Here is a 26634-nt window from a genome sequence, read left to right on the forward strand (position 1 = left end):
AAATTTGATTGGATCAACTTCATAATATCCGGGATATCAAGTCGATCTCTAGTAACCCTGCCACAACCAAGGGCTCATTGAGTTCTAATGGCGGGAAAGCTATATCCAATCATAACAGGTGTTATATATGACCATGTCAACCCCATCTACTTTAGATATCCATCGGAACTTGGCCGTAAATGTGACTCATCAATATTAAACTTAACCTCTACTTTGTTATCAATAACAACATATTAAAATTTGAAAAGCTTTGGGTTAACAGTTTATAAATTACAGCACGGACACAGCTGGAAACGCCATTATTTACTCTTTCAAGAACCCGAACTCCTGAACAACTAAATCTACATTTTGTCATCAGTAACAACATATTATAATTTGAAAAGCTTTGGTTAAACAGTTCATAAGTAAATGCCTGAATACTTGATTGGCAGCCGCCTGCCAGGATGCCAACCCACACTTTATCAAATAACAACAACTACAAATATCTACGTTTACTAATCATTCACATTACTCAACAACATTTAAGCATTAACAATGTTACAGTATCTAAATCTCTATTTCTTACAAAAATAACCTTAATACAAAATCTAATAAAAAGCAACTACAGCTGAAATTTGACATTTTTCAACATAAAATTTCATAATCTATTTGACAAATATCTCCGTACAATGTATTGATTCAGTAATGGACTCTGCTCAAAAGAACCTTTGCTTCCTAATGATGACTTGTGGATTAAAATTACAAAAGAAAATTCCTTTTAATGAACATGTTGTCCTTTTAATGTAAAACTTTTGGTCACATTAGTTACGCTGCCATACAAAAGAGTTTCTTCCCTTTGACGTATCAAACACCAAAATGATCATTAATTGCTTCAATAAGATCCGCCTTCTTTTTACTTGCTGGAGTGATTCCTTGTTTCTTACATACTTCTTGTAACAAAGCTACTGTCAGCTTGCCCAACTACGAATAGAAAATAAAGTGATTGATTGCTCTGTAGTAAGAAGAAATTTTCTTTAAGACAGAAAATAGATAAAAAGATGGATGTAAACAGAGAAGAAATGGCCCAAAGAAATTTTAAATATCATTTTGTTTTCAATTTACATTTCTGAAAAATGTACATTTTCAAAATCAAAATTACATTCAGTAAATTTACTGATAGATTCTGAGTTTCATATATATGTATGCAGCTTTTTGTGAAATAATAATAATTAATCTTGAATTTCAGTTGCTCATGTAAAATCGTAATATTATCTGATTTCCCAGTAACTAATAAATGAAAAAGTAACTTTCTAAAATATTTGTTTTCATCAATTGAGGTTCACACATATTTAATTGATCATTACAGTGTATCAAAAGTAGAGAAATAATAAATACTAGAAGAAGTCACATTGATAAACGATATGAAATTATATATATTTACCCTTCCATTTTCAGCTTCTGTTTTAGCATCCAACGTGGCCAATGCCCCATCAGTTTTAGCTTTCTTAGCAGCTGGATCTGCAGCAGATCCTGCTTTCTACAAGGTTAAAATAATAATAGCATTTAAATGAAGATCTAGGATTTTGAAAAAGGGGGGCCCTTGGTCCCTAAACTAGGCAACATATGGAGTAGGACATGTGAAAAGTCTATGCATGAACCATATATGCAGCTAACTATATGATAGGAGTCAATTCTAAATTCACTATTAAAGTTGTGGGAAATTGGAACCAGCAGTTATAACAATCTATTCTAAAAAAAAATTAAAAGAAAGAGATACATTAAATCAGTCTATTTCCATTGATTTTTTGCTTGCAATTCAAATATAACATTCTTGAAGTAGTTCCAAGTCTATTGCAAAAGAATAATATGGAGAATATTCTTTAATTTTTAAGCAAGAAATAGAAAACCTTGTTTTTAAATGAGGTTGCATTTCCATTTTCTGAGCTAAATTAGGTTACAACATAATAGGGCAGCTATTCCTGCATTACATCAAAACCAATATAGTAATACTGCCATGTAAGAATTTATTCATGATAGAACAGTAAACATTCTTCTTTTGCATCAAATTCTATGTCGCTGCAGTTGATTTCATGTGCCTAAATATACAACATGTTTGTTTTCAATTTATCTCTTTATATTTTTACATTTAATTGGGTGCAATACTGGACATAATTGATTATACTATGTGTAGTTGTGAAAGAAATATTTTATCTTTTACAAACTTATTTGACATTCCCTAGTAATAAATATAAAATTTGTCAATTCTTAATAGGAAAAATAAAGATGCAATACTTTTAACTTATAAGATAATCTTAGATACATACCCTTTTCTTTCCTGGTTCATATCCAGCAGGAAATACCAGATCTTTAAATTCATCTATCAACTTTCCTGCTCTTTTTGTCATTCCTGCATCATTTGGCACTGAAATAAAGTTATTTCAAAGAGAATTTGCAATCAGACAGGCAATTTACATTGCTTTTATTCTTATTAAATAAAACAAATTGGGTTCACACAAAATAAAAGAACTCGGCTGCAGTCTTATCAAAAGTCATTCAAAAAGAATTAAATGCAAACTAATTGATTAAAAACTGATGTTTCAAAAATCAGCTCCTGATTTGAAAGCATTACAGAAAGTCTTGTACAATTTTCATAAAATTGGAAGTAATTTTTGCCAAAGTTACATGTAGTTAACCACAATGAAATATAAACTCTGTGTAAGTCATCTAAAATCAGATCAAACATGCAGCCATAAGATGGAGAACTGTTTTTAGTATGATGGTAGAACAAGTATAACACTATAAGCCTTGGTCAATTTAGTGGCAGGAGCTTAAAGTATGGACAACTATTTCCAATAAAAGGCTTAAATATTATTTATGTATAATTGTCATTTTGTTTATTTTCTTTGGTTACATCTTCTGACATCAGACTCGGACTTCTCTTGAATTGAATTTTAAATGTACGTATTGTTATGCGTTTACTTTTCTACATTGGCTAGAGGTATAGGGGGGGGGATCTCATAAACATGTTTAACCCGCCACATTTTTGCGCCTGTCCCAAGTCAGGAGCCTCTGGTCTATGTTAGTCTTGTATTATTTTAAGTTTAGTTTCTTGTGTACAATTTGGAAATTAATACAGTGTTCATTATCACTGAACTAGTATATATTTGTTTAGGGGCCAGCTGAAGGACGCCTCCAGGTGTGGGAATTTCATGCTACATTGAAGACCTGTTGGTGACCTTCTGCTGTTGTTTTTACTATGGTCGGGTTGTTGTCTCTTTGATACATTCCCCATTCCCATTCACAATTTTATTAAATAAGAAAAAAGAAAAAGTAATCCATGTAACAAACTAAACACCACAATAATGGCACAATTTCTGAAATTTATCTCCCTGTATCTGTTATATTACTAGTATGGCCTTAACATATACTGTAAACCAACTTATTTTTGCAAGCGATTTATTTTCGTGACTTTCACGAGTAGAAAAATAACACAAATAGAAATCGTCGGGAATGTGTCAATCTTTGATCTTTCCCTAAAAAACTTCATCAGGTAAATCAGATAATTGCGAAATTAAATAGCCGTGAAGTGGTCAAGAAAGGATAAAACGCGAAATAAAATATCCGCGAAAATAAGTTGGTTTACAGTAATTATTACTGCTGTAATTCATTCCCAGTGCCATTATATAATATGATTAGTTGTTTACTGGTTTTAATATTTTGGTTTTATAAACTAGATCTAAAACACAATATGATAGGCTATCAATTTTTCTAAGGGATAGACTTATAGAATAGAACATTAGAATTACAACTCAAAATATAATGAAAATTAAACACACACCAAGCTCACCAGATTTTGAAAAATACATTTCATAAAATTAAAGTTACTGTTCTTACTTGTATAATCCACCATTTCTTCAGGTTCATCTCTGTCCAATGCCAAAGCTTCTATATTTCTCCAATATTTCTGTAATACTGGGTTTTCAAAGCTTTCACTGTTGAAGGTAAATGCTAACTTTTTGATCATGTCCTTTGCTTTGTCTATCTGTTCTGTATTTGCTAGAAAATTAAAAGTAAAAAAATGCACATTTTTCAATCTCTTTTTCAAATTTCTAGTAGAATCAGGTTCAATTGCAAAATCATGTTCAAGTTCCTGGTCCATACCTGTCAACTTTTTTAAATGCCCATGGGGCTTGTATGTGCAAGATAGCTCATATATAGTCCTACAAAACCTTTAAGGGGCTTTCAAATTTATTCTAATGTTGTTTTTTGGCTTCTGCATACTTTTACAAGCCTATTGCAAAATTACTTGTTTTGTTGTTTAGGAGTCTCAATGGTGGAAATCACCCGCAAATAGTGACAGTTGGTAGGTTTGCTGATCAGTAAATGTATTGTTAGTGAAAATTATCTAGAACTAGTTCTTCCAGTCTGTTTTCCTGAATATGACACAAATATTGACCCAGAAAAGTCCATTAGTTATTCATTCTTTAAAGCTTTATGTTGAACAAAATAAAACAATTGTTCCCTTTGAAAGTGCAGTACCTTATACATAGTTATAGCACTCTATAGCGCATACAATTTCACACATTTGCTACCTTTCTTATATATATTTTTGTAATTAAAAAAGTTTAAAGCAGTTTTGGGGTTAATGTTATCTTACCTCTAACTGTTTCATCAAGTTTAACTTTCCTAAAATCATCAGCAAAAGGCAGAATTACGACATGAAATCCTGGTGGAGTTATCTGCACTTTGTGCTCATCTAATTCTTCTTCCTGCGAACATGTAAAACAAAACGAATATTATTATAGTGATGATAAAAGTTAAATGTTATAAACTGGAGAAACTCTAGTTTTGAAACTTTTCATTTTTAGTTAGTTTTTTGTCAGCTATGTTAAGGTTTTACATTTCAAACATCAAAGCCTGATTTAAGTGAATCAAACAATTCGCTCTTTCAAAATCTGAAGCAATCAATTTTTAAACTTGCAATAAATAAATTTTTAAGACAGGTTAATCACATCCAATGCAATGAAATTCAATGCATATACAGTATTTGTATTTGATCATCAAAATCACATATAGTCCTCAACACTTTTAAAGGATTGCTGAAATAAGATAATAAAAACTGACCTGTGGCACCAATGCAGCAAATCTTGGTGGGAAATTTTTCCCAGGAATATATTTACATATAGGCATCACTCCTCTATCCAAACACTTCTTCAACAAAGCTGAAAACAGTGTTGTACTTCCACTGACAGTCTAAAACAGGGTGAGAAAAGTCTTTGTTAGCAGGGTAAAAATATAAATTTAATCTTAATCTTTAAAACAAGACTTGTGCACTTAAGAAAATATTGCCATAAAAAATAATACAATTTTTTTTATAAACTCTTATATGGTTTTTTTTTATACAATACACAAACATAGCAAGAGTGCATACACTGAAATGTCTCACCTACTTTTAATACTAATCATTGATATTATGTTGATAGTTTCAAATATAAAGCTTTATTACAACTGTCACATAAACATAACATAAACCGAGAAAACTAATCATTAACCTTTGAACCATCAAATTGAGGTCAAGGTCAGATGAACCATGCCAGGCAGGCATTTACAGCTAACATTTCTTCCGTAAAACAAATATAGTTGACCTATTGCTTATAGTTTAAGAAAACAGACCAAAACAAAAAAAACTTAACATTGAGCAATGAACTGTGAAAATGAGGTCAAGGTCAAATAAAACCTGCACCACTGACATATAGATCATAAAATATTTCCATACATCAAATATAGTTGACCTATTGCATATGATATTAGATAAAACGACCAAAACTCAAAATCTCAACTTTGACCACTGAACCATGAAAATGAGGTTCAGGTCAAATAACATCTGCCTGCTAGACATGTACACCTTACAATCATTCCATAAAACAAATAAAGTAGACCTATTGCATAAAGTATGAGAAAAACAGACCAAAACACAAAAACTTAAATATAACCACTGAACCATGAAAATGAGGTCAAGGTCAGATGACACCTGCCAGTTGGACATGTACACTGTACAGTCCTTCCATACACCAAATATACTAGACCTATTGCTTATAGTATCCAAGACATGGACTTGACCATCAAAACTAAACCTTGTTCACTGATCAATGAAATGAGGTCCAGGTCAAGTGAAAACTGTCTGACAGGCATGAGGACCTTGCAAGGTACGCACATACCAAATATATTTATCCTATTACTTATAATAAGAAAGAATTTAACATTACAAAAAATCTGAACATTTTTTTCAAGTGGTCACTGAACCATGAAAATGAGGTCAAGGACATTGGACATGTGACTGACGAAAACTTCGTATCATGAGGCATCTATATACAAAGTATGAAGCATCCAGGTCTTCTACCTTCTAAAATACAAAGCTTTTAAGAAGTAAGCTAACGCCGCTGCCACTGCCGCCGTAGCCGCCCCCGCTGGATCACTATCCCTATGTCGAGCTTTCTGCAACAAAAGTTGCAGGCTCAACAACAAAGGACACAGATGGATTTATGACAAAAATTGTGTTTTAGTGATGGTGATGTATTTGTAGATCTTACTTTACTGAGCATTCTCGATGCTTACAATTATATCTATCCATAACGAACTTTGCCCAGTAGTTTTAAGCTAGATACCCCAATGATGATTGTCGGCAAGTTTGGTTAAATTTGGCCCAGATGTTTCAGAGGGAGTATTTTTTGTAAAAGTTAACGACCACAGACGACCACCAATGCCAAATGATGAGAAAAACTGAGCTTAAAATTATAGACATCCATACTAAACATTATGTCCTTCTGCTGTCTGTTTATTGTATATAAGAACAGGTCAAAGTTTTTCAGGGGAAAATATGTTACCAAGAGCTTGTCAGAACCAAGACTACTACAACCCCTTTTTCACTTACATTTTCATCTGGATATATGAACTGTCCTGGTTTAACATGATAATATTTCTTTAGACTGGCTCTAGGTTTAAACCCCATCAGGTAAAACCCTGTAAAATCATATTATAGATGAAACTGGCTGTAGTAAATAGACTTTCAGTATATATTCATAAATAATATGCATAATAATAACTTGATATTGACATTTTAGTGCCCTAGTAACACATTTATCTGTGAAATTCATTTTATATGTTGCCAAGGAATTAATGATTTTTTTGATTTTTTTTTACCCTTTCATGGACAGATCTCAAATGTGAACAAATAAAATATATATAGTACAGACTATAGCTTGGATTTTAATGTTCAACAAAGTATAGATTCTCTCTATGCTTACAAGCAGACTTTCACAAAACTCAAAAAAATGATATTCTTGAAATTGAATTTTGTAGGTTTCCATGAAAATAAATGAATCCATGTCTATTTCAACAATATTGTAATTGTATTAACTACATGTATTACTGGGTGTTTATGGATTTTAGAATGCAACACAGTTTGTGTGACCTGAATTATTTGTTTTAAATATTTATAATTGAATGCAAACTGTGGTCAAGAAAAAATTATGAAAACACTCTTTAATAAAAAAAACCTTGAACTACCAATTTGGTTTTGTTACGTGTATAAATAAAATGTCTGACCTGGCTCTTCAAAGCGTTTAATTTCTGTCACTTCATCATTTTCAAAACAAATTCTCCTTCCACCATATGTCTGAGCCTTTTTCAAATCTTGTGGCATCAATACCTCACCAGTATCCTGATAAAATACAAGTAAAAGTTGCAACATTATGCATAAGTCCATGTTTTATAATATGAATAAAGGAATTGTCAAAAAGCAATTTAAGTAAATGTGTGTATTTCTATGCAATCTTGCTCACCTTAAAATCTCCATTTGTTCATATTTTAACTAGAATGTGTCCATAGTAAACAGATGCCCCCCCCCCCCCCCCCCCTTTGCACTATCATTATCCATGTTCAGTGGACCATTGAGAACAAAACTTTTATTTGGCATTAAAATTAGAAAGATCATATCATAGGGAACATTTTTACTAAGTTTCAAGTTGAATGAACTTCAACTTCATCAAAAACTACCTTGACTAAAAACTTTAACCTGAAGCGGGACAGACGGATGAACAGACAGACAGATGGACGAACAAACAGACGGATGCACAAACCAGAAAACATTATGCCACTCTTCTATCGTAAGTGGGGCATAAAAACACCAAATGTAGAAACTTAAATTATGTATTATCATATGTTTTGAAATGTGTTATGAACTTTTCTGATTTTGCCTTTTGTTGTCTAGACACAGGTGATATCTGGCCAGTGTTTCTAATTAGATAAATAAGCTATAAAAAAATTTGCCAAATGAAAAATTCAAATAACCTAAATTATTTCTAAAAAGTCTATATATTTATTTGCAAAATTTTGATGCAGAGTTTCTGCTAGTTACTCTTCTATTCTGCACACATTACTGTCAATTTTGCACATTTTTTCTTTAGCATCTTTTAACAGAAAAAAACAGGGAGAACAACTCTTAACTGAATATACACAAGGGAACTAACTCAAAAACTGAACTTGCCTCTGTAATTACTGTACACTAAAATTAAAACTTTGAACAAGTGTGTAGTAAATTGCTTTCTTACACTTATATAATAGACTTACTTCTAGATAACTTTTGGTGTGGGTTTTCAATTCTTCATTTGTATTTCTGGACAGTTTTACACCATATGGTTTTGGACATGATCTTACAAGTGTGTACCTATAAAGCAAAGATAAGTTAATGTTAATCTTCCATGTGATAACCTTTGGTAAAACTAATCAAACTAAAATGCAAAAAAGCATTTTAAACCTTTTGAAGCAAATGTTTAAAAGATATGAATTATCTCCCTTATTTCATAATGAACTAAATTTTTACAAAGCTATGAGGAAACTACTGCCAATATGAATATTGGTTTCTCTTGTATGTAACCCATATTTCTATTGGTGTCACTGTCATAAGTACATCTCAGTAACAAAATTTGCATTTAAATCTGTCTGGCATAATATTCCATTACACTTTTTTCATATGCCAAATACAAAAGTTGGAAACATATCGGTAAGCTGTTTATAAAACTTGACAAGAAATATGAACTGCAATATCATCTATTCATGTTTTACTACATCTCTAAAGCAGAGCCTATTTATAAAAAAAAAACATTTTTTTTATTTATATATTAGCCATGTTAGCTGCTAAAATTGCTAAAAAATGAAATGTTTCATCTTAACAATTTTGATTTCAACAGCAAATTGACAGAGTTAAACCAGTATACCTTTAAAGCAGGGCATATTGTAAATAAAGCTTTTGCAATAATATGTAAATAATATATCAAAACTCACACTCCAACACCTAAATTCAATCCTTTTCCCAGTGAAAATGGAATTCTTCTTAAAGCTCTCTTCTTATGGTCTTTTGTTCGAACTCTGAAATTTCAAATGAAACATAAACTTTTTTCCATATACCGTATTTACATTCATATTTTATTCTTTGTCACTTCAGCAAGAGAGTAAACCCTGTCTTGCAAAAACTTACTCCTACTGATAATTCAAAGTATTAGAAACAGGAAGTCTGATGGATTTTTAAAATGCATATACCTTACAACTACTTATTGTTGAGCTGATGACCAAATATGAAGTTGTTTAGTTTCTGAGAAAAGTGTGACAAAAATATTAAGTTCATTCAACAGGTTGAAAAATTCAAGAAGGTATCAGAAAGATCACATATAACATCTCTTCACTGTAAAGTTGTTGACTAAATAAGAATCCATTGAGTTAAGTGGTTTCTAAGAAAACTTGTGATTAGAACATTTGTTATACAGACAAGGTCATTACATTAAAGTCTCAACCTTGACCTTTGATCCTACCTTGACATTAACTCCTCCAGTTTTTCTGCAGGATCAGGTAACTCTGTAATTTCATCATCAGCTGAATACAACAGATCCTACAATAGAATAACATGGTTAGTAGTCAATAAAAAGTTGATTCACAGTATTCTGGGTATCTGTATCAGCAAAATGTTTAATTTTTAATTTTAATCCAAACTTTTCAATCATGTTGTTAATTTGGATGTAGAAAGTTATAGCTGTCATATTTTTGTTGGAGATGTCAGTTGTGGGTGGCTAAATTGGTAAGTTGTACTTTCTAGTATTTTTAATGATTCCTGTAATACATTTTATGTATTCTTGAATGGTAGTTATTAATTGAGGGTGCTAAAACATTGTCATTGTCAAACAGGCTGTTGTTGGGTGTTTTTTTTTTTATCTAGTAGCAATTATTTTGTGCACATGCAGGAGAGAATCTTTTAAAACAATTAATACAAAAGGCTATAAAAGAGATGGCAGGGATTAATGACTGGTAATTTACAATGTCATTGAACAAGAATGTGTCCAAAGTACATGGATGCCCTACTCGCATTATCATTTTCCATGTTCAATGGACCGTGAAATTGGGTAAAAATCTAATTTGGCCTTAAAAGTTAAAAGATCAACCAAAAGGGAACATGTGTAATAAGTTTCAAGTTGATAGGACTTCAGCTTCATCAAAAACTACCTTGACCAAAAACTAACCTGAAACTCACACTTTTAATTTCTATGTTCAGTGGACCATGAAAATGGGGTCAAAAGATTAATTTTGTTTTAAAAGAAGAAAGATCATATCATAAGGAACATGTATACTAAGTTTCAAGTTGATTGGACTTGAGCTTCTTCAAATCTAGCTCGACCAAAAACTTTAACCTGAAATGGAACGGACGGACGAACAGACGCACAGACGGAAGGATGCACAGACCAGAAAATGTAATGGCACTCTACTATTGTAGGTGGGGCATAAAAACAATGTTATGTCAGAAAGGGACAGAAATTTTTACTTTCCTACAGGCCACCTACAAATTCCTCAAAGAATTGTTGCATGTGTTTTTTTGTTTTGTTTTTTTTAGACAAAGAACAGCACTCTATTCACAAGGCATCATAATTGATTTTTCCCATTGTAACCAGATGTGGCTACACATTTATACATCCTGCACAACAAAATGGAGGCAATACTTTGAGTAAGGCTTTTACTGTTTATTTAGAACCAAAATGACCATATTTCTATATGACACAGTCACTCTCACAGTACATCAAACAGGAACTGACTGTAATAATTATTATTTGTACCTCTATAATCACAGAAAATTGACACATTATCATTAAGTTGATCAGTGAATTTATGAAGCTATTGAAATTAAATACCTTATAAAACTTTGTGACATCAAAAGTTTCTCCTTCTTGAATTAAATGCATGAGTTCTAAATCAATTCCTGTCTCATTCAAATCACTGGCTTTTGTTCTTGCTTGTCTCTAAAATCAAAATGTTCATAATGATTGGAGATTTTAAATAAACGATTTTTTTTACATACAATACAAGCAAGCAGATACAGCAATCAAAATGAAAGATATTTTAAAAATGATGACACTTTGGCAGCCATTAGACAATCAATAGCATATTTCATGATTACTTAAGAAAGGTGATACAGATGAATACAATTTTTTTTATTTAATATTGAGAAAACAACACGATCAAAACAAAAATAATATACATTTTAAACCTGGAAAATAAATTCTTTACTGTTGAGACACGAAAAAAACCTGCTAATTGTTGTAGCTATAAAACAAGCACATTAAGATGGCTAATTCAGTGTGTTGTTACATTACATATACAAACTGGCCTTTGTAAGTCTTGTATCATTTTAATTTTAGTTTCTTGTGTACAATTTGGAAATTAGTATGGCGTTCATTATCACTGAACTAGTATATATTTTTTAAGGGGCCAGCTGAAGGACGCCTCTGGGTGCGGGAATTTCTCGCTACATTGAAGACCTGTTGGTGACCTTCTGCTGTTGTTTTTTTCTATGGTCGGGTTGTTGTCTCTTTGACATATTCCCCATTTCCATTCTCAATTTTATACAAAGATTTCAACTTGTCTTGAATGTAACATTTGGAAACATTTAAAATATAGTCATTATAATCATGAGAAAGTCAGAAGAAACTGATGACTCTTTTTTCCTGAATCAGATCTTTTTAAAACCTATTAAGATTATACTATGCCTTAAAATTTGTTGTATATATGGTTTCAAGTCTACTCATTTTCATAATAATTTCAAAACTATTAGTTTAAAACAGGGTGCAAAAAATGTGTTTTGTAAAGAAAGCAAAATTTGTAGACAAACCTGAAGCTGTGGACTACCAGCATGTGGATTGTCATTGTTTGTAAATAACAGGATTCTTTTGGATCCAACTTTCTGTGTACTATAAAACATAATACAATGTAATACAAATGTCATCATATTAAAATTATTTCTACAATAAACTGATTCATCATTTATCATGGATTATCAATGTTCGGAATTTCATGGGTAAAGGTGAACATTGAATTTACATGTTTAATGAAATACATGTACAAATTTTCTATTAGCTTGTGTGCAGACTGGAAATCCAGGAAATCAACGTTCGAAAAATTACAATTTTTCTCATCCATGAAAATTGGTACCCACGAAATTTAATGAATCCACAGTACTTTCACTTTCTTTTTATAATCACTATGGTCACATAAAGAAATTATTTATCACTTCCAAATTTTGCACTTCAGCACATTTTTCTGTAGTATTTTTTTTTATCCAGATGATGGTGCTCTAGCCATTGAAACATGTTAATCTCATTAAATTACTACAGCAATCCCTAAAGTGTTATTGTTAAAACTGATTTCACGTTTTATATTTTTTAATATAAGTTATTAATTTCACCAAAAATCTGCACCATTTGTTATTACCATGTTATATGAATACATTTCTAAATGACAGCTATACCTGTTTGAAAACATGTTTTGGCAGGTCCATAGTGCTTCATGTAAGGAAAATGCTGTACTGTGTCCTAAATCTTTACCAAACTTCTTATAGCCATCTGTAAAAATAGGATTTAAAAAAAAGTTGTGTTATAATGGAAAAAATACAATTTCTTGACACTATGATTAAAGATAACAATTCAAAACTTTATCCTAATTAAACCATAATTCTCAAGATTTTAAAATACCCATCTTTACAGTACACTGATGAAGTTTGTCTGTAAGTTCTATGATGGACTAAGCCTAGTCACTGAATAGCAGCCAAAAGTTCATCAACAAGATCAAATAAGCCTATAATCTGTGAGTGTTGGAAAAATTTGGTTGGTTATATAGGGAACCACTGAAACATGACAGGAGTAGTCCCTTTTAGGCCCAGTCAGTAGGCCCCACTTATGCAACTTTCTGGATCCGCCACTGTAAATTTCTTTGAAATTTTCATGGACAGGATACGATAGATAGAATGATGTGCTAAATGAACAATGTTTTTTTTTTATCTATATAGTAAATGATACAAGTCTGGAATGATGATAACTTTCAAGTCACCCCTATAAGGGGTTTGATAGTAAGAATGCAATCTTTGTCCCAAATATGTTAATCCCTATGGTTGAAGACTTCTCTGTTTATCATCCACGACAGATAAAAAAGTGCATTACAATACACAACGACTGTTTGACAGATGGGTATAGAGAGAAGAGATATAACTGAATTCAAAAACCACTAAAGACAGTGATTGATTAGTACTATATTCTTCAAATTACAAGGAAACCAGATCCCTGTGAAAGCCTGTCTTCTTTATGTGGGTTTATCATCTAGCTTAAATATATTCTGCACAAAGACAATCTAACAATTCCACCAATGAGGAATAAGTGACATTGACAGTTATATCATGTAAGGGACCTTTGCCTTGAGATAATATATAATAAAAGATAAAAGTTGCATAATCTTGCTTTAAACACTGGTTAAAAAATAGTACATATCCGTAGACTGAAAGTAAAAGTTGTACACTAAAAATGGCTCAAGTTCCTAAAGCTTGTCAAATTTGTGCAGAGAATATTCAAATTAGGTGGAAATGTTTGAACTGTAAAACATTACTGTGTAATGAGTGTGGCCAGAGACATGTACGTGACGAGCTCTACCATGAACATCAGGTTGTGGACCTAGATAATATTGAGAGAATGCAAACTTACGATTTTACAAAATGTTCTTTCCATCCTAAAAATAGTGTTTCACTGTACTGCTGGGAGTGTAAACAAACTATCTGTGTTGATTGCCAGGGGAAAACACACCATGGACACACTTTGGAGACAATAGAAGCTGCACGTGTGAGTATGAAAAAAACACTTTGGAATCATCAAGCAAAAATTAACAGTCAGCATCTTAATTTATGCTACAGTGAGAAAGAAAAGATACAGAAAGAAATGAGGCTCCATAAAGGAAAATTCGAAGATGAAAAGCAAAAAATTCTAGAATATGATTTATACTTGAAAGAAGAAATATCTCACAGAACTGAACTCCTTCTAGAGGAACTTATAGACGAAATAAGAACAAGTGCACATGATATTAATACCAGAGCTACCAAACTTGATTATAGAATTAAAATGTTGCATAAAACAAACTCAGCAATTGAAAATAAGAAAGAAAGTTCTGATATTCACAAACTGAGGTCAGTAACCGAGCTGTCCACTAATGTACTTAAACTTCCAGTAGACAGTTTTCTTTCCACGAAAACTTTACCTAGCAGCAGCAAGCAGTTCTGTCCAGGTCAGAGCAGACAGGAACTTGAAGACGTAATAAAACATTTGGTGGGATCGTTGAAAACAGTTCAACCATACGTTCCTAGTTCTATTGAATTCAAAAGTATCAACTCATTCAGTACAGATTTAACTTCAATATCATCCATAAAATCTAAACAAGACGGTACAATTCTAATAAGCAGTAATCAAGATACCAATTTTAGACAAGTGGACCTGGAACAAGAGAAAATAATAGAAGAAGACAAAAATATGAAATTTCATCATTTCGCAATCACAAAATCTAACACGGTCCTATTTGCCATAGTAGATAACAACTGCATAAAAGAGGCGAAAAATAATGGGCAGACTAGTGACTTTTATATATTTTCAAGTGATAATCCTACAACAACTACAGCCTTACATGTGACAAATGCTGGATTGATACTTGTAAGTACAATAGAAGAAGGAGGATTGCCTTACACAATTACCGACACTAGTCAACGACAAGTTATGGTTTTATCTGAGTGTGGTGATATCCTGAGGATTCACGAGTCTGATCCAATTGGCCATAGATTATTCTTACATCCTGACAAACTAACTTCTAATGATGGCGGAGAAATCTGTGTTATAGACAAAACCTCTCAGACAAGTGGAATTATAGTGATAATAGACTCAGATCATCATCTCAAATGGATTTTCCATGGAATCAAAGAGGAAAAATTTGATCCAATAGACATTGTTACCACTCCCACCGGAAACCTTGTAATCAGTGAGTCCCATGGAACATTACTTATCATGAACTATGACTGTGTTATCCTTAAAAAGCAATCCACGATAGAACTTGGAATAGAATTCCCCCATTGTTTAGATATAAACAATAAAGGGCTGCTCACTGTCACCAATAATAGACAATACTTCAAACATAAAGCTAAATTATTTTTGTTCAAATTTTCTGGTTTCTGACCAAGTTTTGTTGTTGCTTTGAAATACATAATGTAATTTTGTCATCTTTATGCAAATTTGAAGGGGTGGAAAAGATATATCTGAAATTTTTACCTAACAAAAATGGAGTAAAGTTAGTTAAAAATTTAAAAAGATACACAGTTTTTCTATTATGCAAATCATGACATACAAGAAAGCTGTGTATTCTAACCTATAATGTAAACTTTTATTTTTCAACATTGCTGCTGGTATGCTATTATATTTTTTTTTTATTTTTTCCTCATTATGTATCCAACAAAAATGTGAGATTAATTTTTGCCATTTTAGGAAAACCTGCATACAAATATATGTATCAGATATTAGAATTGGAGTTCTCATTAATGTAATACTTGCCAAGTAGCAATTAGAAAAAGCTTGCAATAATTTCTGAATTTACAGTACATAAAGATCAATCTGATTAAAATCAAATTATGACTGCCCCAGTTTATTGATATATTTCTGCCAGACATCATCTGGACAATTTTGGTTTTAAAATCAGACTTTGTATTTAATATTATAAAATTATAAATATGTAGATAGATTATTGTTATCTTTTATCAAGTGGCCTTACATGAGCATAACATATAATGATAATATAATCTTAACACATCATATTTCCAATATAAAAACTTTATACAGGTTCTTTTTATATACAAAACTAATAGCAGTTTCTTACATAAATGTATTTCCTGTCTGTCTTACATTGAAATTCGTTCAAGTCAAGGTCATACTACACATATAAGAAATGATTTAAAACAGTTTGCAAAGGGAACCAACTCCTTTGTAGAACAACATGTGTCCTTTCTTATCCAGAATAAGTGGCACAAGAAAAGCAATGAACCATGTTTCTCTGACAGTCATCTGCATCTTACACTATTTCTTTAGAACAAATACAGTTGGTAATTTTATGTACAATTACTGAGTTACACACCTCGTCTGGGTTCCAGACTAATCCCATCCACAGAGGCATTGTAATGGATGAAAATGACGTCAAGGTCACTCAAGGCTATGTGAAAAAGACATGATAACAAGATTTGATCAATTTTGCTTTCCTATGTAAATATGTAAAATTGATACCCAACAACGCAAAAAGATGTATTAGAAAAATATAAAACAAAACAAAAGAATCCAAGAAGTCTGTTTCACTAACCAAGTCATCAGATTGACTTTTAATTGGTCATCATTAGATACATGCCATCATATTTTCTACAGAAGATCAATTACCTACAATTTCAAATGATTAGAAGAGAAGTGTTTTTTTTCAAATCAGTTTGTCATAAACAGAGGTAAATTGAATATAAGGGTGTAAAAATAACCTCTTTTGGTCAAATAACAAACTGTTTTCATTCCAACTAAATACCAATTAACATTGGCCTACCACTAATGGTTTCCCTTGAATTAAACTCCTGACAAACTAATACATGATAACTCAGAAAAAAATTCAAAGTCGATAGACCATGACTAAGAGGGCAGAGTCAAATTATCACCATTGAATTGAGGTATGCCTATGCTTACACAACTACATACCAAATATCATTGACCTACCACTTGTGGTTCCCCATAAACTGACCTAATCACAAACTAATACAACTAAGGGGGCAGAGCTAAGTTATCTCCATGGAAATGAGATGTGCCAATGCTTATACAACTGCATACCAAATATCATTGACCTACTTCTTGTGGTTCCCCATAAACTGACCTAATCACAAACTAATACATGTAAATAAGCAAAAGTTTTGAAGTCAATAGGCCATGACATAGGGGGCAGGGACAGATAATCTCAATGGAAATGAGATGTGTCCATGCTTATACAACTGCATACCAAATATGATTAACCTACCACATTATACCTAATCACACAAACTAATACATTGCTGACACCACCGACGCCGACGCTGGAAACTGCATACCTATGTCTCACTTTTTCACTCTGTCAAGGCGAGACAAAAACCACTGTTGAGGTTCATGTCTTGGAATGAAAGCAAGAAAGTATTATGTGAAGTCAAATAGATTTTTTTAGATCTTAATCATCCCCATCTTTCCTTATGGTGCATGTTCTTTCAATAAACTGTAATGGCAAACCAAATGAGAAAGCATTTGCATAAAATATAGGCATCTATAGTTATGATGTGGGGATGTCATAAATGACTATCAACTCTTTCATCTATAAATAAACTTCTAATGATTGTGTCATTATGTTAATCACATGAAATGAAACAAATCATATAATGATTAGAGTATATTTTTATAAGCTGATTTCACTAGCCATTTATATCTGATACTGTGTGATTTTATGGTAAATGCTCATATAAGAGGTAGTGCATATAGACTTTACTCATATTCATTACACCATAATTATCCACTCACTCAAAGATCTGGAAACACACTACAGCTGAAACAAAGTTTAGGCCAATTGATCATCAACTGTTTTCTGATTTAACAGGTCTCTGAAATTATAATGGAAAATTCAAGGAGGAAAAGGATTTCTAAAGGACTAAGGAAAAGAATCAGAAATTGGTCTTTATTTTTCAACCACGGACCAAGAACCTACACTTCCACTTTAGATGAAATCAGACAACCACCTTCCACTTTAGAAGGGATAACCCCATGCAACCCTTTGACTCTCGGTCGAGCAACTTTTGCAGCAACATCAGACATAAAAACAACAGAAACTACATATTTGAATAAGAAATTTTCAGCAAGGAACCCATCTTCAACCCAAATTTCAATAGAAAGAGGAGCACAAGTCCCAATTAATTGCAAAGTATGTAAAGAAGATCTTAATGTACAATATCGATGTAAGAACTGTTTTATAGCACTTTGTTATACATGTTGTAAGAAACATATGTCTAAGAGAAGCTACCAAGATCACCGAGTCATCAATGTTAATGATGGTTCAACAATTCTAAAGCCTATAAAATGTCAAGTGAAAACTCACAAGAAAGATGACATTTCAATATTTTGTCAGAAATGTGATAAGTTCATGTGTTTAAAATGTCTCACGGAATGCAATCACCAGACTACTTCACTTAAGGAACTTGAAACACTTTATTCAGAGGATATAGATTTGCTAAATAAATATCATAAAATAATGGATGAGGATTATAAAAATAAATTCATGAGAGAAATAGCAAAACTACAGACTTCGCTAAGGCAGCATGAAGAGTTTTACGAAAAAGAAAAGAAGAAAATAATTCATCATGATACAGTATTGAAGGAGGAAATTACAAAACATACAAACAAACTTTTGGCGGAACTTGACATGGAGTTGAAAAAGACAAAAGCCGATCTGGAGAATCAGTCACTTGATACAGAAAGGAACATTTGTAAGCTAGTCGAGAAAATTTCATCAATCACCAATGAAACAAGTAATTCTGATATCATGTGCATTCATGAAGTTAAAAAAGAAATTGAAGAATATTTACTTAATGTTAAACTTTCAAATGTTAGTTTACCATTTAAGGTAAAAACATTTTTAGTAGCCGACTTTCAGGAGAATAGTGTTGAAAACTTTTATGGAATATTACAAAATTCTGTAATTGATATGGAAATTGTAATCAGAACATACAACACTAATCTCAAGTCAATTACTTCATTATTAACCACAGACTATGCCATTTGTTTAGGAAGCAAAGAAGATTCTCTTGTAAGGAATGTCAAAATGGCTAATGGCCATGGCCAGCTGGAAACATTACAAGAAATAAAAGACCTAAAAATAGAACATTTATCCTTATCAAATAAAGGGAACATTCTTGTGTCTCTTCATAATGACCCATGTATTAAAATGCTCACAAAATCTGGTCAAATGAAGAAGTTTTATGAATTTAGCCCAACTGACTGGTTCGGAAATCCTCAAGTGCCACTCTGTTTTCATATTCTACAAGATAGTAAGAGAATAATAGGAACCAAAGAAATAAATGGAGACTTATTTCTGTTGTCACAAATAAGTTGTAGACAAGTAGTGTTACAATCATCTGACAGTAAACAATTGAACTGCTATGAACGTGATAAAAAAGGTAACCGATTATTTACTCTACCGTTTCGGATAACATCAAACTCTACTGGGAAAATATGTGTAATGGATCGAACGGGTGCTAGAGAAGGCAGACTAGTGACCATAGATCCAGAAGGTGTAGTTAAATGGATATATAATGGTCATCCAAAGAAAAGTCAATTAAAGTTTAATCCTACAGATATAGTGACAACCTTCCGTGATAATATCATTGTTAGTGACTTGAACAATGCAATCCACATCCTTAATTATAATGGCGAAATGGTGTCTTTTCTACAAACTAAAACCTTAGGAATCATGTACCCACTTAGTATGGATATTTACTGTAAAGATGAACTTCTGATTGGATGTAAACATGACCAGGCTAAATTACATATCATGACATTTAATGGATTTTAATGCAGGTGTACTATAGGTTACATTTCTGTAAATATAGACAATGCAATTTCCTATAGGAACTCTCTTGGTAGCTAAAACTGCCACTTTTACTATGTTTCTTAAAAATGATATCCTAGAATGAAAAGTTGATATGCACTTTTATTTTATCTAAATGTCAAAACATAAGGCTGTGCAGCATATATATATGCCCCAAACTTTTTATACTAAAATTTTATACTAACTCTACTTTCATTTTAGGTCTTCCTCAGATTCAAGTTTTGATACAACTATGCGTTTTAATACTTGTAATTATAATATTCCCATGTTTTGTTTTAATAGATGAATCATAGAAATTATATCTGGGAACCAGTATATGTATTATATATCTCCCCAAAAGAGAAGATTTTTATACTTTTTTGTCTAGAAAAAGAGAGCAAAATAATAAAAGATGACTTCACCTAAAAGATGAATAAAGCTCATGCTTGGTAAAATACATAACATTTCTTACTTCAACAGAATGCAGCTGTTTTATATATATTTTTTTTACTGTTAAACCATTTTTTCTGTTAATTGTGATATACAGTAGATGTCATTAAATCAATATATTTTCAAACATTGATTTTAATCAGTAACTATGTTGTTAAATTGTATTGAATCATATATTTTAACAGGTCAAATACCTCGTAATGATAATTTATGTAATCTGATAACAGATAAATATGAAAGTTCTATTGACAAGGACAAAAAGTCAAATTGATCATAAAAACAATTATCAAAAATAAATATTTACAAACACACAATATATTTATTTGCTTACTGATAAGTCAATTAGTTTTGGCATGTCCTGCATCTATCACATGACCTTTGTTTCAGCCTATCAGATGGCATCTTAAAATAACTCAGCTGAATTAGTCTGGATCTGTCACATGATGACTGTAAATGATTTCATTGTAGACGCCACATAACCTTAGCAAATGAGGTCATGTTAATATAAATTCAAATAAAGACGTACTTAATATACATAATTTCTTAACCAAATTATTCAATCTAAAGCTTCTCCTATGGATCATAAAATTAAGAATGGAAATGTGGATTATGTCAAAGAGAAAACAACTCAACCAAAGAGCAGAAAACACTCAAAGGCCACCAATTGGTCTTCCAAGCAGCAAGAAAATCCTGCTTCAGCTTGGCCCTTAGTTCAGTGATCACAGAAATACCTACAGTAAAACTAAGTCTAAAAGAAGTGCAGGTTCCATGTCAGAATAGGAAACAAAAAAAAACTAAGCAAAATGACAATAACATAAGGACTACTAGCAGTTGCTGACATGCCAGCTCCAGACATCAATTAAATTATGTCATCATAATATAAAATTAAGAACAATCCCACCCATTAATAGGGGTTTAGTATGGTACCATCATAATATATAGCGCAAGTTGTCTATTGATGCATATTCAGGTCTTGGTTCATGTTTACCTGATATGGATATAAGTATGAAGCCTTCATCGTACCAGACAGACACGTTTCAGATAGATTTTTAAAGTGCAAGTTCAAAAGGTAATATAGTCAACAGGAAAACATGTCACTCTATCCAGACAAATTTTCCCTGACTACAGGCTAATCAGCCTTTGCTATCACTCCTAATTGCAGCATACTTAGCAGTAATGAAATACCAAATCTTAGGTCTTTGGTTTGACCTCCCAGGGATCAAACCCATGACCTCAATGATACATCAAACTTATCAAGCATGCTACAATAACATGAATAAGGCAGTCAGCTGTAAAAGTATGTGACGATTACCAGTAGAACTAGAAATGGGGGACTAAATAATTAAATTTGTAAATATAGCAGCCAGTTTCCCCCATCAGAAATGTAATATTCAAGACTCTTTCTGTACCACTTGTAATGAATGATAGACAAAAATTTATTATGAATCAAAAACTGTATAAGATGTAAAAGTTTTATTAAATAATTAATTCAAAAGCCAGTAAATTTTAAGAAGAATATCTTGGCTTTATGTCTGAAATATTGTCTATTAGAACTGACAAGTAATTGCCCCTTTTTGTCTATTCCTAAACTCATTGGATATTCTATTCCTGTGTGTTCTGTGGTCAGTTTTTTAATAATAACACCTTCATAACTGAATATATATAGCGCACCATGTGATTCACTGGCAATGATGTTTCCACTGTTAGATGTTACAATATCGACTGGATTAAACTCCCAATTATCTTTCCTTTCCAATATACCTTTTTGCTGGCCTCTTGAATCAATTATAACTAATGCTCCTGCCTGAGGAGACAGCTTGCCCAAATAACTTATCTCACTATAGCCATTAGAGGTCAATTTTACTGGTCTCATAAATAGCAAACGTCCCTCTGGATAAAACTTATACAGTCTTAACACTTTTCCAAATTCTGATAAAACAACAACTTGTATTTGACTTAATTTTTCAACTTTGTACAAGTCCCCACCTTTCTCAACTGTACTCACTAACACATTGCTATTCTTACACACATGTAAGGCTGACGGTACATGTATCTGCATACCAGCACTGTAACATGTGTGAAAATCTTTGATTCTATTTGTTTTTGGGTCCAGTTCTTTAATTGTAGGATCTTCGTCTTTTATGAAAAGTAAACTACATCTTTTACTCACGGCTATGTCAGTGATATTCATATCTTTAAATTCCTGTAATATAGTTTTTTTCTGGAAATCAACTTGTCTTAGTAAGTTTGAATCATTTGAACTAGCTATCCATAGGTTATTTTTCTCATCCACAGTCATAGATTTTATAGATGGTAAATCAGTGCAATATGAGTCTATGTTTTCACAAGTAATAGAAGCAGAGCCAAATATGTCAACATTGACTAATAATCCAAACACAGGATTAATAACTGAGGAATCTTTGTCTGTCTCATTAAGCACAAACTTCTTGGCCTTTATATTTACTGGAGCAATTGGGAAAGAACTTTCAGCTTCATCGGCAAAAGTTTGAACATCTTTAGCAACTTTCTTAACTGTATCAAAATCAGACTTACATGTTCTTTTGTGTTCCTCTATCAAAGAAATTTTTTCAGATAATATTGAAAGTCTATTTTCTATAACAGTAGAAGAAGCTGTTATTTTTGCTTTGCTTTTCCTAAAGTGTTCGTCTAACTCTTCCAAAAGTTGCTCAGTTCGCTGCGTAATTCTTTCCTTCAAATGCATATCATATGTTATGATTTTCCTCTTCTCCTCCTCAAATGATTTGCAATGACTCAATATTATTTTTTCAAGTTTATTCTTCTCTTTTTCACAATATTGCATATCAGTTTTTATTTTCTTGTGGTTTAAATTCAAATTTCCAGTAAACATTGAATATGCCTCATCAAGTTTCCTAACATCATGTTTACGATGAGCTCTCTTCAGACAATTATCACAGATTGTTTGGAAACAGTCTAGACAATACATTTCAGCTTTGGGTTTATTTTTCACATGGAACCAACATTTCAAATCTCCTAAGTATGAATGTTCATCTATATCTCTCAAATTAACAACACTGTGGTTAACACTGCTTTTGTCACCTGAATGTCTCTGACCACAACTATTGCACAAAATAAATTGACATTTTAAACATTTCCATTTGAGTTTCACATCTTTGTCACAAATTTGACAGGTTCTTGGTACCTGGGCCATTCTCAGAGGTAAACCTGTTGCCATTGTTCTTAATCAAATCAAAAACTTGACTTCACAATTATCATATCGAATAAAATTTATAAAATATGATAATTTTGTGATAATTATGACTAAAGTCTAACTTTGAGTGTTTTAAGTGTAATTAGTTCAAATAACAATATATATCTATACATAATATGCATGGACCTTTATCCACTGATTTTTTGAAATAAAAACTTTGTAAAGGGTTGTGATATGTAGAAAGAAATTTTCTTGTGAGAAATCAAAGAAACAGCAAACCAGATATTTTAATATTCATTTGTGTCCTGGCATTTTCAAATATCGCAAGCACAGTGAAAATTAAAATCTTAAATATTGAATGGACCTCCATTTTGTCATCAGTAACAACATAATAAAATTTGAAAAGTTTTGGTTTAACTGTTCATGAGTAAATGCATGGACACTGCTAGGCAGACACCTGCCTTCAGCTCATCCCAAAATCAGTAACCAATTTTCCTTCGGAAATACATTTAAAAAGTACATTTACAAGCTTTAGATATTTTAACCCAAAAATCTTATCATAAAAAAAGGCTCTGCTAAAATTTCATAAAATTCTATGAAAGCTTTGACAAAGTTATGGAAATTTCATGTTCTCACCGTATAGCATGCTCACATGAAGCTTGATATAAAAAAAATTAAGCGCTTACCAGTAGTTCTTGAGAAGAATGATACAAATATTTCATACAAGGCCACAATGTGTAAGAACTTATTTGTAAGCATTAGGTAATCAGGAAGTTGATATGAGATCACATGGTAAAGCATGCTCCCCTGAAGATTTTATCAAATTGCAGGATGTTTTAGTTTGTAATTCCTTGAACGAAATTATATTGGAAGGATGTATATAGAGGTTAATCAGTATACAGTCACACCGATAGACACAGATAGACAGACAGAGGTTAACCAGCATACCCCCTACAATCAGTATACAGTCACACCGATAGACAGACAGAGGTTAATCAGCATACCCCCTACAATCAGTATACAGTCACACCGATAGACACAGATAGACAGACAGAGGTTAACCAGCATACCCCCAAACTGTGTGCAGATTGATTCAGGTAACTGTCAGAAATATAAACTAGAGGCTCTAAAGAGCCTGTGTCGCTCACCTTGGTATATGTGAATTAAACAAAGGAAGCAGACAGTTCATGACAAAATTGTGTTATGGTGATTGTGATGTGTTTGTACATCTTACTTTAATGAACATTCTTGCTGCTTACAATTATCTCTATCTATAATGAACTTGTCCGTGTAGTTTTAGTGGAAAATGTTAGTAAAAATTTACAAATTTTAAGAAAATTGTTAAAAATTGATTATAAAGGACAATAACTTCTTAGGGGGTCAATTGACCATTTTGGTCATTTGACTTATTTTTTAGTCTTAAATTGCTGTACATTATTGCTGTTTACAGTTTATCTCTATCTATAATAATATTCAAGATAATACCCAAAACAGCAAAATTTGCTTAAAATTACCAATTTAGGGGCAGCAACCTAACAACGAGTTGTCCGATTCATCTAAAATTTTCAGGGCAGATAGAGCTTGACCAGATAAACAATTTTATCCATGTCAGATTTGCTCTAAATGCTTTGGTTTTTGAGTTATAAGCCAAAAACTGCATTTTACCCCTATGTTCTATTTTTAGCCGTAGCGGCCATCTTGGTTGGTTTGCCTGGTCGAAAAACACAATTTTTAAACTAGATAGCCTAATATTGATTCTGGCTATGTTTGATAAAATCTGGCCCAGTAGTTTCAGAGGAGAAGTTTTTGTAAAAGTTAACTAAGATTTACGAAAAAAGGTTAAAAATTGACTATAAAGGGCAATAACTGCTAAGGGGGTCAACTGACCATTTTGGTCATGTTGACTTATTTGTAAATCTTACTTTGCTGAACATTATTGCTGTTTACAGTTTATCTCCATCTATAATAATATTCAAGATAATAATCAAAAACAGTAAAATTTCCTTAAAATTACCAATTTAGGAGCAGCAACCCAACAATGGGTTGTCTGATCTATCTAAAAATTTCAGGGCAGATAGATCTTGACCAGATAAACAATTTTACCCCATGTCAGATTTGCTCTAAATGCTTTGGTTTTTGAGTTATAAGCCAAAAACTGCATTTTACCCCTATGTTCTATTTTTAGCCATGGCGGCCATCTTGGTTGGTTGGCCGGGTCACAGGACACAATTTTTAAACTAGATACCCCAATGATGATTGTGGCTAAGTTTGGCTTAATTTGGCCCAGTAGTTTCAGAGGAGAAGATTTTTGTAAAAGTTAACGACGACAGACGCAGGACGACGCCGGACGACGAACGCCAAGTGATGGGAAAAGCTCACTTGGCCTTTTAGGCCAGGTGAGCTAAAAAGAAGATGTGGTATGATTGCCAATGAGACAACTATCCACAAAAGACCAAAATGACACAAACATACAATTATAGGTCACATAGTCAGTCTTTGCCTAGTGCAACAGCTAAATATTCCTCCTTAAACCAAAGCATCCATGGCAAATTTATTAAAACTTTAAAAGAAAAAAAATAGATTCATACTACTGTACATGTGGATTGATTATTATTGGTGGATAATAACTGAGTTGTTGGTATAATTAACCACACATTTTAATTTTTAACGAAGTAGAAACTTTCTTTAAGTTTGTTTGCAGATATCAACAAAACAACATAATCTAATATGCAGGAAAATACAATCTAGAAAAAAGGTTTCCATAAAAATCTATGAGGGTTTGGATAGGGGTCTTTCATTTCTTTCTTCTTTTGATATGTTTATTATAATTTTTTAATAAATTTTCAGAAGTTAAAGAAAATATTTTTCACATTTTTTGGGAATGTAATGTAACACAAAACTTCTGGTTATCCATTATAGATTGGATTAGACATTATGAAATCTTCTTGCCTTTTAGTGCAAAAGAGGTCATTTTAGGTGTGTCTAAGGATTCTGTC

At 32.1% G+C, this 26634-nt stretch overlaps 1 protein-coding gene across 1 annotated transcript in view; it reads right to left on the reverse strand.

The window, feature by feature from the left end:
* Nucleotides 1-482: 482 nt before the first annotated feature.
* LOC134701774 (X-ray repair cross-complementing protein 5-like) overlaps nucleotides 483-26634 on the reverse strand; it is a 32138-nt gene continuing 5986 nt past the window's right edge. The window contains exons 7-20 of the mRNA XM_063562902.1: nucleotides 12824-12917; nucleotides 12188-12266; nucleotides 11211-11318; nucleotides 9846-9922; nucleotides 9322-9405; nucleotides 8608-8704; nucleotides 7585-7699; nucleotides 6911-6999; nucleotides 5104-5232; nucleotides 4637-4748; nucleotides 3874-4035; nucleotides 2304-2401; nucleotides 1421-1516; nucleotides 483-960 (exon numbers count right to left, since the gene is read on the reverse strand). Coding sequence (XP_063418972.1) covers nucleotides 844-960; nucleotides 1421-1516; nucleotides 2304-2401; nucleotides 3874-4035; nucleotides 4637-4748; nucleotides 5104-5232; nucleotides 6911-6999; nucleotides 7585-7699; nucleotides 8608-8704; nucleotides 9322-9405; nucleotides 9846-9922; nucleotides 11211-11318; nucleotides 12188-12266; nucleotides 12824-12917 — 1457 coding nt within the window. The 3' untranslated portion in view covers nucleotides 483-843. The remainder of the gene's footprint in view (nucleotides 961-1420; nucleotides 1517-2303; nucleotides 2402-3873; nucleotides 4036-4636; nucleotides 4749-5103; nucleotides 5233-6910; nucleotides 7000-7584; nucleotides 7700-8607; nucleotides 8705-9321; nucleotides 9406-9845; nucleotides 9923-11210; nucleotides 11319-12187; nucleotides 12267-12823; nucleotides 12918-26634) is intronic.

This window comes from Mytilus trossulus, unplaced genomic scaffold (assembly GCF_036588685.1).
Source record: "Mytilus trossulus isolate FHL-02 unplaced genomic scaffold, PNRI_Mtr1.1.1.hap1 h1tg000343l___fragment_1__unscaffolded, whole genome shotgun sequence".
NCBI lineage: Eukaryota > Metazoa > Mollusca > Bivalvia > Mytilida > Mytilidae > Mytilus > Mytilus trossulus.